The 13,776-nt window shown below is 45.6% G+C and overlaps 1 protein-coding gene across 1 annotated transcript in view; it reads right to left on the bottom strand.

The window, feature by feature from the left end:
- The window catches only part of SDC3 (syndecan 3), a 677,421-nt gene that overhangs the window by 407,337 nt on the left and 256,308 nt on the right, over window positions 1–13,776 (bottom strand). The window contains exon 2 of the mRNA XM_069623022.1: window positions 2,389–2,463. Coding sequence (XP_069479123.1) covers window positions 2,389–2,463 — 75 coding nt within the window. The remainder of the gene's footprint in view (window positions 1–2,388; window positions 2,464–13,776) is intronic.

The following is a 13,776-nucleotide window of genomic DNA, read 5'->3' on the forward strand; positions in this document are numbered from 1 at the left end:
ACTCAGGCAAAGGTTTTTATTACCGCAGTCGTAAATTGTAGCTTCCTCTTGGCAGGAGCTGGGAGGAGCACTGCCTGTGAGAGCAAGCTGGCTTGGCAGAAACTGGAAAGACTGGTTTCTATACCATGTGACCTGGGAAACCACACCCCTTTGGAGCCAGAACATAACTTTAAAAAGATGAATAACTCATAGAGCGGACATGTGAAAATTTTATAAATGATACCATAATTCTTGTGATTTTTCTGCCCACATTTTAAGAGGTTTTTCGACCCGGTGGCATGTTCAGGGGGGTTTTAGCGGAAAAGTGGATATTACTCTAAATGTATGCATGTTAAAAATCTGAAACTTCATCAGTTAATGTCCCTACTCCCTGCACACAAGTATGTAAAGTTGGGTCAATGTCAGAAATTGCAAAATCAGTTAAAAAGTGAAATATGTGCCATTTCTGAATGCAAGCTCCCAGGAAGAGCAGAGTTTGAACAGGGGATACCTCCTGTAATGCATGATGGGTGCATATGATTTTAAAACAATATGTACCTCTGCAAATATGTATTTGTTTCAAATCTAGATTTGTGTGTAAGTTGACAGGAGGAGTGGACTTTCTGCAGGCTGTAAAATGACATCACTCTGACTCACAGTTCATTCCCCAATCAGATGATAAATGGAAGTTTGACCAATTAGAAGCTGAGAGAGAGGTAGGGTCAGTGATGCTAGAACACACCCACATTCTAAACACATAAAAGCAGACAGACAGGACAGATAGGGGCCTTTCCAAATCCATCTGCAGCGGGACGCTCTGCCGGAAAAATCCATACTTACCTCCATCAACCTCCAGAAAGCCAAACTAGAGACTTCAATCTATCCAGAACTAAGAGAACCAGAGAGAAAGCAGTGCTGTACCCAGAGAGACCCAGACCAGCAGAGAGAGCTGACCCAGATCACTGTGAAGTGCAGAGGCCAGACCAGACCTGAGTCCAGTCTAAAACCCTGACCAGATCCGTGGCAAGGCCCATTTCACTCAAGAATATAGTGTGAGTACCTAGAAAACTGTGCAGAACCAATCCCTTAGTTAAAATAATATAATTCAATCCTATTTTAATCTAAGTAGAACTGTCTCCTAACTGTCACCTGTCACTTGTAAAGCTGTCACCTGTGATTGGCTAGTTGCAAGCTGCACTTGTCATTTTGAGCTTTTGAAATTTGCAAACCCAAAAACGACCTTTATTAAATCGCTCATATCTCCGCGACCGTTTGGGCTAGAGACTTGCAGTAACTTTCCTCTGATAGCTTAGAATCGTAGCTTTGAATCGCACCAAGAACCGCATTCCTACCCCTTATAGTTTTACCGCAATCGCGGAACACGCATCCGCGAATTTTACCGCGATTTGCCATTTCTTCACATGTAAAAACTGCTGCTGCTTGCCTTCCATTTGCCAGAAATTCGTTTAACCTGCTAACTATCCCTGCCTCATTGCTAGTGTGAGCCTGGACTAATATTAACTAGATACCACTCACCCTGAACCTCTGAAAGGGAATTAAAAAGCATTTCCAGCATATTTCTCATCCATTGCTAGCACATATCAAAGCATTTGGGCCTGTGTTTTCAAAACTCCTATCTGTGTTTTAAACTTCTGTTGTCTAAGCTTGGGGGGGATTGAACTGATTACATTGATTGCATTTCTGAGAACTGTGTGCTTCCTTCCATTTCCTTGCATTGCATCAAGGGGGGGAGGAGATTGCCAGAGAAAAGTGATTACCTTGTTTGTTGAAATCATATTGAGTATTTTCTGTATTGCATTTTCATTCAACATTACATCCATTTGAACTCTATAAAGCATTTTCTACCACATTATACTTCTGTACCTATTTACCAGTGTGCTACCTTATCCATTTCATCTCAACTCCTTAGTAATTATAAAGAAGTGTGCTAGTGCCAGATTCTCTGTTGTTGATCTTTATCATATCAGATTAAGTGTGCTATTCAATTATTAATTTATTATAAAGCGTGATATATATATCTATTTTAAATTATCAAATAAACCTTTTAAACTTGCAAAACAGAACTACTTCTTGGCTCAGTGGGGTCAGGGGGATTCCAAGAGAGGGGTGTTATACAGGGGTAGTCATCCAGAACGCATGAACTGGACCTAAAGATATATCAATAAGGGTTTTCATTCAGTATTATAGACTAGGCGTTGACTTAGCTGTAGTGTTGAATTGAATCCTCTTACACAGCCTCCCTGAAGATTGATGAAGTCATGAAAACGTGCGTTAGGAGGAAAAGCTAAAGACTGGTAACAGAGCGCCTGCCTTTACATCTTTAAACAGAATCTTAAACGGCATTGATTTCAAACTCATGTGCAAGGTAAGGGCGATATGAAAACTGACCATGTAGGGTTCCCGTCCCCCGCTGTCCAGGTTCGACATTTGACCTCTTCTTCTGCTCATCATCTGGGCCTCCATCTGGGGAAAGAGCGGAAGATTGTTAGGGAACGAGAAACAATAAAATAAGTCTGCGTCTCCTCCACACCCGCCTGGATCACGTGACCAGTCTGGCTTAACTTCACTTCTGTTGCATCTGTAACACGCCCACCCTAAGAAAAGGAGTTCACGTGTTTTAGTAATGTAATAATCGTGTCACACAATTAGCGATTGAGCAGGTGCTGTAGTGGACCTCGATGAAAGGTCCTACTTCCTTTGGAGGGGGGGGGGGGGGCTAGTAGCGGGAGAGGGGCATTAGGGGATTGGTAGGAAAAACATGTGTAAAATGATTTTGAGACCAAGTGGCAGAGGATGAACAAACATCACTTTTCACAAGTATTTGTCATATGCCTAGGGGGGCGGGGGGGCTAGAAAGGAGTGGCTTACGAACGTACCATCAGTAAGGTCAGGCAGACCACTGCAATTGCCAACCGGTCAGCACATCACTCAAACCAGGCAAGACTACAACAAAGAGTGTACACGAGGTTTCCACGCAACTTCCACAGACAACTTTCGTTGTAAACTATATGAAAACAGGATGCCCCATAATTTACAGCACACTATAAGCTCCAGCCTGTAGAACAATAGGATAGCACAGAACTGGCAGGGCATATCTACTGTAGTTCTAGCCTGCATGAGAGTAGGATACCACATCATTCATGGAGCCCCAGCCTGTATAAACATTGGATAGCACATCATGTACAGCAGCTAGAGCAGGTAGTTCTATCCTGTGTGACACTAGGCTACTACATCAGCAGATTGCTCATGTTTCCCCGGCATGTATAAAATTGAATACGATATCGCGCCTAAAAGCACTTACAGTACAGGTACAGGCGCGTTATAAATGCCATATCATATCACTAGCAGACGATCATTCATACAGACCTAGCCTCTGACACTAGGAGGCTAAATCGTTATCAGCGTCTTGCTCATGGAGCCACAGCCTGTATAAACATGGGATATCACACTATTCACAGTGGATAATTAATGCACGTAGCTTTAGCCTGTATGACCCGATGATAGTACACCATTATCAGCAATGTTTCTTGTAGCCATAGCCTGTATAAACAGTGAAAACCACCTTAGCAGCAAATGACTTCTGTAGTTCGACCCTTACAGTAGGACAACACATCGATTGTAGCACACGTGATGTGTATTATGCTATAGATTTAAATACAAGTGGACACAAGTCACTCAAAGCACATCATTACCGTAATCCCACTACAGGTTAGAAAGGGTGGCGCTGGCGATCATTTCAGACCAGGTGCCAGTAGAAGGGTGGTATACAGTCCTGGCCTGCGCAGATGGCTTCGCCCTGCGATCTGCACACCGCCTGCACCTCTGGCACCTGAGCAGAAACGACGCAGGGAAGGGAGGGAGGTGATGCTCGTTGCCTGGCGCCAGCAGTAGGATTAGGGATGGCATTACAGCAATGGATTAATGTCGCTTTCCGCAAGCAGCCAGTTATCACTTCCGCCACAAACCGTCCGGCTCTGGAGGCGCGGAGGGAGGGAGGGAGGGCGCAAGGCCGTGCGAGCCGGGGGTTGCCACGGTTTAGGCCGCCGCCGCAAGAGGACGGGGCCTCAAGTCGTCCATAACCGCGTGCATACCACATCACGCTGGCTGGGTCCGTAGCAGCGCAAGACTCCCGCTCCTGCCAAAGCCAAGCTTGCTTACATAGGCGGGCCTCGCAGCTAGTCTAATAATAAAACTACTCTTGCTCTTTACGTGCAACCCAACAGAAAGCCGGCAGCTGGATTGGCGCATGTGTCGTGCTGGAGTAAAAAAGTAGTTTACGAATGGGCAGAGCGTGTTAGTAAATTACAGGCTATATGTTTTAATAATTAAATAGCAAGGTTGTCTTTATAAGAGAATCATTTCAATGTTACACTTGGTTCAACTGGAACAGTTTTAACTCAAGCACGTACTAGCCAAAGGAAACTGAGCGAAAGCAGTTTTCCACGTGTGCCCTTTCACTTTGGCGCGTTACATGTATGCTGCCCGTCACGTAGAGAGCGCAGTGAAACATCCCTCCTGCCAGAGAGTGGGCGCCTTATCGACAGACATCTTGCTGGGAAATTGCCTTGCGGTTTCCTAAATGAAAAGAAGCGCTTTCCGTCTCCCCGTCCGTATCAGATGTCAAACTGTTTGCTTGCAGTAAATAACAAAAGTTATTGTCTGCATTCGTGCACTTGGAAATAAAGAGAGATGGTAAAAAAAAGAATCCCCTTGTGCTAACGAGGATAACTGCGCACACTTGCCTCTTCAACTTGAAGTCTACCAAAGCAGCGCAGGCTTCCTTTCACCGTCAGTGCAGTGGGGACTGAACGTGCTCTCCACGGGGTGACCAGTTTAAGGCTCTACCAAAAGACTGGGGGACCAATTGTTCTCAACTTGTGCAGATGTATTTTTTTTTTTTAAGTTTTGTCTTTTGTAGGAATTAACATTAAGATGTGGTGATCAGTAGCTAAATGCAGCTCCTGGGTTGCTAGGCAACACCAAATCGGCAGGATCTACCCCTGCGGCCCCATATGCCAGTACATAGCGCACCGCAAAACTAGCTTGTACATGAGCTACAAACTCTACATTTTTTGGCCATGATATAGGTTTCATTATGCTTTAAGTTCCCTTTAGTTGTGTCCATTGCTCTCCTACCTGTAGCCCTTATATCACATAGGGGCGTTCGTGTGGTACTTGTTGAGCCTGGAAGTCCAAATGATACCCTGCTAGCTACAGAGGTGAAGCTAGTCGGGCTCCTATAGGCTGCAAGCAGGACCCAATTAGAACCCAGAAATGTCAAACCCTGCTCCAATGCCACCTATACGCGGAAACAACTGTATTGGGAAACAAATAGGAGGGAGATTGAATGTGAGAAGGGGGACACAGCTTGCGGGGGTTTCACTTTGTACCCCCCCCATTGACTGGCCATGGCCATGCTAATGCCTATGTCCGTTCCCACTCACTACCTGCCCCTCACAAATAGTGGTATCAAGCTCCATCACGCAGAAAAAGCAAACTTTATGCGTCATAGGGCCTGCCAGTGTCATTTCTAAGCAGTCTCCCGAGAATTAATGATTTAACTGCAAATGTAAACGAGCTCCTGTGGTAATAAAATTACTCAAAACAAGTTTGACAAGAGCCACTTGATTTATAAGCAATATCTGTGCCCTTCCACTGAAGTCCTATTAAAAACAAGCATTGGCAAAGCCAATAGTTTTGCCTTGAACATAGACGTTCGATAGGCCTTTGCCAGGCCCCGACAGTGCTTGCAACGTTTTCTAGCGGTTGCCATCCAATGTCTAGATAGTACCATTGTGGCAGTGCCTGGCAACGCCTAGCCCATTCTTAAACAAAAGCCAAAATTGTCACCACAAACGCCACTGGCCTGGCCTCTCAAAGGGAATTAAACAGAACGTGTGATATGCGATTGTGCTGCAAGTCTGGAAAAGGTTGACATCCCGTTTCGAGGACACGTGACAGGATTTAATGACTAGTACTTAGCTGGGGAAATGTGACTGGCCCAATGTCACACGGTGCAGCAAGTGGCTTAGCTTAGACTTGGACAAGACCTTGAATGAATACTCTGAACTTTAAACACTAGAAGCCAGGGCCATTAAAAACTGTGATACAACTGTACATTCCCCCAACATCTGGCCAATCGGCCATAACACTTCCCCTGGTGCATCAGCGTCACCAACCCAGGGGACTATCCAGATTTCTCAGCAGAGCCTCACTTTCAAGGACAGGGTCAATATATCCGACAGGGGGGCCAATTGTGCAGTGAAATCAGAACAGGAGTCGGCGACATTGCATAGTTTGCAAAACGAATCAATCCCAAAGGCCATCATTGGCGGCCATCAAATGCAGCTTTTATTGGCAACATGTGTGCTCTTGGCCAACATCAGCCCCCCAGACACAAGAAGAAATCCAGTCTCACAAGAAAACGACATATTCCATCTACCACACAGGATCTTTCATAAGTATGTCCTGCCCGAGACAAAAAAAACAAACAGAAAATAGAAATGCCCGAGTGTGATCCGTAGAGGGTGAAAACTCTAGGCAATAAAATCAGAATGCAGTGCAATATCCCCTTAAGATTGCAAGACCTCGTCATGCTCAAACTCCTCTTCGCAGGTCAGGAATGACACAGGAGCGTTACCCTTGAATGTTTGCTACACACTTACTGGTCCCAGAGCTCACCAGAAATTGGAGGTCCAGCTGCACACGCCTCGTCCAATAAAACCCTCTCAAATACTGTGGCCAATTACGGCCTTGAAACGGCGACACTTCTCAATCGGGCAGCGGCGAACAGTGCGGTGCGGCCTTTGTGTTCTGTGAGCCTCCTAGTCAGTGTTGCTCAGACATAAACAAGGAATAAAATGGCGTCAAGAATCAGGGCAGGTGGGGCAGGTTGAGAGGGAATTGGGAGCATTAGAGTAACCATACCCATGGGTTCCCATACACCGCCCGCCAGGCCCATTTGAAGGTGTGCCAGGACCATTTCAAAATGTTTGGGTTCCCCTGGCCTCCAACTGGCAAAACCAGTCTGAGGCACACGTGGGATGCATAGATTACAATGGGGAAATAACGGAACGGCAGGAGGAGGTAAATAGCTGCAGATTATCACACGACAGCTTTATTGTCCACTGCACAGAACAAAGCAAGCCAGCGGGGAGCTGAACCACTAAATGTTCACAGATAATCTGTTAAGCATAGTCATAAACCGAGAAAAAAGGCAACTAGACAAGGACACTGCTGGATACTGCAAGGCCCAGGGAGGTGAAGGTAAAACAGCCGTTAACGTGTGTGCACAAAGCACACATTTAGTGTACCGAATTAAAGAGGTAGTTTACTTTGTAGTAAGACTATCAACATGGAGGCAGCAGCTGGGGGTCCACCAAGAGACTTGAGGCCCATTTCAACTGCATGTTTAAAGGCCCTGACGCCGTCCTTGCAATCCCCCTCCCTCCCACCTCTCCCCCACCCTCCACCCCACCCCCCCGCTATTATTCCACTGCCCCTTTAAGGATCTAAATCAGGAGCTGCCACCCACAGAAATTACATTTTATAAAGCGCCCTTTATTACATTTAAGTAAGAGTCATTAATTAGGGTGCATCGAGGCGGGAAGCGGCTTCGTGTGGGGGCGGGAGGGGGCCTGCCTTGTGTGCTGGAGCTGCGATAATCTAATCTATGCTCTTAGAGCGGTTCCGCCATAATTATTGGCGGCTCGCTCCGATCAGACGATAACGGGCAGTGCGAGAATCAGGGGCACCGCTGTGGGACTAGTCGCTGCGGCCGCTCTCTCGGCACCCTGCGGATTTAATGCAAGGTTTCCAGAACGGTTTCGAAGGAGGAATAAAGTCGGTTCTGCCACGAGGTAAAGTGGGAGTGTACGCGGTATTCCCTTTGGGCACGCAGAGGGAGTATCCGGGACAATGCCCACATGCCTACCCACCCCAGCCCCCCCACGCACACACTTCACTCAGCATTTTAATCTACGTGCTTTGCGGCAGGGCAGTCAAATAACCAGGGGAAGGAACTAAACATTTTAAAAAAATAAAAAAAACATTATTTGGAGGTTGCCTCTTGGAACATAGCACAGCAGGAGTCTGCACAAAGATACTAGGGGGTTACTAGAAAAAGGCATTTTTATGAAAGAAAAACACTGGGTTTAAAGAAAAATTGTCACCGTGCCACAATAGGAATCCATTATGCCATGAAACATCAAGAGAAATTACAGCAAAACCAAAACGATATTTTGCTGACTTTATTAAATTTGTTGAGTGCATGTTTTATACATTAGGAATTATGCCACGAGTTGGAAAGGGAGGCTAGGCCAAAAGTATAGTGGCAGGGTACATATAGACAAAATGTGCATCACAAAATTTGCTGAGAGCCCGGAAGTACAGCAAAACAAAAGTGGTGATGGCTGGAAGGTTTAGAATAAATCGGAACCTCAGGCATTGCTCTGGGTAACCCTCCAGACCATTGTTCTTTGCCTGCCAAGCCATTGCAAAATGGGAAAGACCACATGCAAATTAGGCTTGGTCCCACCCCAAAAAAGGGGCTGTCCAGCCCAAACTGGTTGCATCCCTTCTGCACGAGACCACAAGCGCCCCCAAACATGTTTCGTACTCATTTGGCCTCATCGGTGAGGAGTAGCTTGGGTCTCAAAGCCCAGCAGTCACGGGGCCCACGTCTGGGCATATCCGTCCAACTCGGGGTGACTACAGCAAAACAAAAGGGTTGATGGCTGTAAGGTTTGGAAATCAACTTAACCTTTGGCATTGCTCTGGGCAACTCTCCAGACCATTGTTCTTCCCCTGTCAAGCCATTACAGAAGGGAAAGGCCATATGCAAATCAAGCTTGATAACACCCCAACTAGGCTGTGAGTTGGGAACTCTACTGAATGCCAGGAGCAAAACTAAGGCGAGCACAAGAACGAAAGTCATGAACTAGGCGAAGAGGAGTCACGCTGACAGTCGTTAGCGGGACAAAGAGACACCATTATGGTCGTTACCAGGCAGTAGGATGAAACTTGGAAATCTGGAACTAAAAATCGGTGGTTGGGACGAGATTGAAAGTCGCGCCCTAGAGCATGCCTGCAGAGCTTGAGGAGATTGGGGAGTTAGGGGCCAGAGAGAACTAGGATGTGAAGGTGGGGGTAGCTAGGAGATGTAGAGTAGGGAGCTAGGAGGAGGATTGAAACTAGTGTGAGTCGAAGGAACTGGCATCATAGTTAGAGTGGGAAGCTAGCCCAAACGCTGCGTGCTAGGCTGAGTGAGGTCCACTAGGCTCAGAATAAGAAGCTGGGCCGAGAGTAGAGCAAGGCTTGCATTTTAACATGGGGAGGATTCAACTGGGTCCTACTTTTTCACCACCATCCACACTTAATAGAATTGGTTCACATCTGTGGAGCTGGTATCGTCAGATGTTGCAAGGTGGCTAAAGGACGTGCAATCGGTCAACCACGTCTCTCCTCTCAGTCACCTAAAAACAAACACCAAACGATCCCTCCACATCAAAGAGTTAGAAGACCAGTATGAAAATCCAAATTACCTAACCACCATACAAGAGAGGATGTCTTTCAACAGGTAGCGCCCTCATCCCCTGAAGGAAGAGTTTCTGTAAATCCGCCAAGGAGACAAAGTGATCAAGACTTTTCCAGCTGTTCCACATTTTTATAGAAATCATCAGGTAAACATTGCTTTTTGGACCCTCCTCCTCCACACATAAAGCCATTGGTCAGTGCTTTGGCGCACTGAGGATACCAAGGAAAACTGAAGCAAATGCTCCCTCATAAGAAGACTTGTCACTTGGTGCTTTGAAAGTAGCCACAATTGTACAGATTAAGATAATAACAGTTTTTATTATAATTATCTTGCTCTGTACAATTGTGTGTACTCTCCAATGCATTTGCCTTCATATACAGATGATTAATAGGCTTCCGTTGCATGGGTTCATTGGCGTTTTGAAAGCTAGATTCATTGAAAAGTGGACTAGTTTATCCCTTGAATACAACTTTGCAGAAAGGGTTTTGGTTTTTCTAATATATCATATGGAATAGGAGAAGAAGATTAGGTCTCCTCTGCTTTCTAAATTGGAAACCATGGAACCAGGAAGACAGGGCAAAATACATACCTTCATACATTGTGTGATCCTGAGCAGATCACTTTTCATCACTGTGCTTTATTTTCCTTTACCATCTGTAGAGAAAGTCTCCCAAACTGGTTTATAGACTATAGGGTTAATCCGAATTATATCAATTTATATAAGGTTTACTGGTGGTGAGGTAGGATGCAAAGTGAGGGTCTTACATGGGTGGGTGGGGACGGGGGTTGTAGTTAGAGTGCCATGTATGGGTTTTGTTTTGTGTGGGCAGGAAGTCAGGTGTGGGTCTTGTGCCATGCCGGCTCAATGTTTGGGTGCGAGAGGGAAGTCAGGTGCCCCCATTCAGCAATGGCTCATCTCTACCAATGCATTTTCAAGCTTTGCCATATCTTTACATTGCTCTAAAACTAAACATTGGCTGGGAGGAGATGTAGTAAACAGTCAAATTTCAAATTGAGGCATGAGGAAATCTGGTCTCAAAACCGGATCTCCCATTTCACAGATTAGATTATCCTGGTGAAATAATTTTACTATGGCTGGGTTATAGGAGAGTTTCCTGAGGTCCGGGTTCCTAAAAGCACAAACATAATTGAAAGATATGTTGCATAAAAGGAAAGTAACGTCAATAAGGTCTACTATATACACCCAAGAATGTGTGGGAGGAGAGATCGTATATTGAGTTTACTTGTTGTGGAAGTTGGGGCCTCTGCTTTGTGGGCTTTGGCCACTGTACTATGGGCCAGAAAATCACACTTCCCTTTTCAGGCCAAATGTTGTCAGTCCTCCCCTGCATGGGGCCACCTGGTCACCCAATGCACCAGCCTTCAAAGCACCCCTTGATGCAATCGATATCTTTAAAAGGCAAGAAAGGCCCTGCACAGAACAACCCTGGCCGCAATGTAGGTTCTAAAGCACAGGCTCCCATTTTAAGAGATGAAAGTGTACATATCGAGCATGTTTTGTCATTAATGTTCCTTCTCAAAATGTACAGTTATAAGCAGCCTTATTTTCATACAATCAGGAAAAGATTGTTGCATGGGGGATACAGCCTGCTAGTTATCCACACTAAATGACACTCTAGTCAATGCGTTTAAAAAGCCCTTCAGACTGAAGTAATGCAGCGCTGCTGTATGGCGATTGCTTTCCTCACCCGTTGCAGGACTCCATTTTGGGACCAGTCTTTTCTGAGCATTATCGAATACCCAGTTCATTAAGCGAGGGGCACCCCATCACATCTTTAAGGCACTATGCTCCAACTGTACTCAAATGTTCCCGATGCCCACGTCCAGTGCTTCATTGAAGCCCTCCATGGTCTAACAATATTATGTGAGCCGTGGGGTCAAAGCACTGCGTGGACTGCACAGTATTGGAAATAAAGTGCTTTTTGGGAGCCTCAGTATTCTCAAACATGCTGACAGTATTTTTTCTTTTCCTTGAATATCTCCCGAAATCCTTCCCTCCACTTCGCTTTGGACCATTTAGAAAGCCCATTGAGTTTTAGCTTTGTTCTTCAACTTGTCGCAGAAGTCATTACCTGTACAAACTAAGCACTTAACTCGTCCAACACATTGGGCGGTCTTCCACATGTATAGGCACAGAATTCTAGGGCGTTCTTCACCCAAAAAAAAAAAAATAAATAAATAAATAAAAAATCAGCTGAACCTCTGCCCATGCTATTATAGTGCATTCCCCAGCTCCCCCCACCTCCAACTTAACTTATCTCTAGGCTCTTCGGGTAAATCTATACTTTAGTTAGTTATGTTAATGGATTTTGTGAAGCGCACACCTTCACCGATTAAGGCATCATGGCGCTATAGAGAAACCAAGAGGTGGGACAGCGAAAATGGGAAGAAAGCGAAACTAAAAAAAGGATGGATTTAAGATGGTACTGGAATAAAACGTGATTTACTGTTGCACAAGGGGGGGGGGGGGCGAGGAAGGTTGTTCCAAAGAACTACTGCAGCCACAGAGAAGGCTCCTGCTCCCACCCGTGAGCGTTTGAACCTAAGCACATGAATCAAAAGTGCCCGATCAGACGTGAGAGTTCGAGAGGGGACATACAGTCGAAACGCTTCCTGGAGGTAGTTTGCACCAGTTCCATAAAAAGGCATGGTGAACAATACATGGTGCCTTAAACTCAATGCGACGGTAGCCAATGAGGGCAGCAAAGAACTGGGGAAATTGAGGCGCGCGGGTTGAAGTATTTGAGGCTGCCGCAGCTGGCGAGTTCTGCAAAACCTGCAGACGATTCTACAGGTAATGGGGCCGAGCTAGGTGAAGAGAATTGCAATAGTTCATAATCCCCAGGATAGCTGAAGCAACCACCGGAGCGCGCAGGCGAACCGGTAGGAATGACAGAATCTTACTAAGAATTATCCATCTAGACAGTTACCCAGTGGAGAGCTCCAGTCTGCCTGCAGACACTGTGGGAAGAGAGGGTGAATACTGCTTTACGGCGATCGGTGTCTCCCAGTGGAGTAACTTTGCTGAAAATGTTGAAGGGGGGACATGACATCTGAAGAAAAGTTGCCCCAGCCAAATGAATGGGGACAAAATGGTGTGCCATGAAAGTTGGGGGGGAGGACAAACACCCCTGTCCCCCCCTAAAATTACGCCCATGGTCTCTGCTCACTTTATTCACACGGGTCTACCTGGTTAGGAGATATAACCCTGTAATCAAAGTGGCAATGCAATTTTATTCTACAGTAAAATCCTTCATTTAGATTGCACTGAGAACGTTCCGAATAAACCTGGAGCAGCTTTTATCATTGGTGATTGTGTGTGGCATTTCAGACATCGACCAACTTGTGATGACCGAACACGAGCAGGTTTATAAAGGTCACTTGTGGTGCGGCTATGAAGAATTCTAACTAGGACACAAGAGCAATTTTGCTTCCAATTCCTGTGCTTCCAAATGTCCCAATTTCCCTGTAGGCCTGTCCACCTCTCCTGCTTCCCTGCTGAATAAACCGCTTCCTAAAATAGATCAGTCAATTCTTATTCTATCTTTGGCCAATTTCACCAGGATGCTTCTGCGCGGCAGCCATCTTGTTGCATGTCTGGAATATCCTCAAACTGCGCTTTGTGATGAACTGCCTTTACCTTTCTAGCTCTCATTAGAAGTTGACACTTATCCAGAGTAAGGAATGTAAAATGCACATGCGGAAATGGATTCCTTTTGGGGAGAAGATCATTGCACTACTGGTCCCAGGGTACTTTGTAATACATCTAGTATCGGGATGCTTTTCGGTCATTTCTTTTCACCGTTATTAATAACACTAATTAGTCACTCAACTCCACAGTGAAGTAGAATTTGTGAATTGTGGTTTTGAACTGTATATCTGGGTGCAAGTATGGTGTTGCCAAGTCTGGATAGTGCGAGGCTGCAGGTTTACATGATCATGCTCAGAATGTCTTCATAGTCTTCCATTTAATCTTCTTCATTAAAGAATGCCTGTACCCACTCATCTCATCTGCCCTGGAACGGAAGCAGCTTTTTAGAGGAGCAAATTCACCATTAACAGCCTGCCTCAAAGCCAGTACATCTCTCACTTTCTCAAGGAGCTTTACAAAGCATAGTTACCTTATTGTGTAAATCCACAGTTTCACCAGAATCCTCCAGCTTCTTCAGTGGAAAGGGGGGGGGGGAGGGGCAGGGCACTCAGAGGTGCCCATGATCCAC

Source organism: Ambystoma mexicanum, chromosome 11, assembly GCF_040938575.1.
Source record: "Ambystoma mexicanum isolate Mex_15411 chromosome 11, UKY_AmexF1_1, whole genome shotgun sequence".
Taxonomy (NCBI): Eukaryota; Metazoa; Chordata; class Amphibia; order Caudata; family Ambystomatidae; genus Ambystoma; species Ambystoma mexicanum.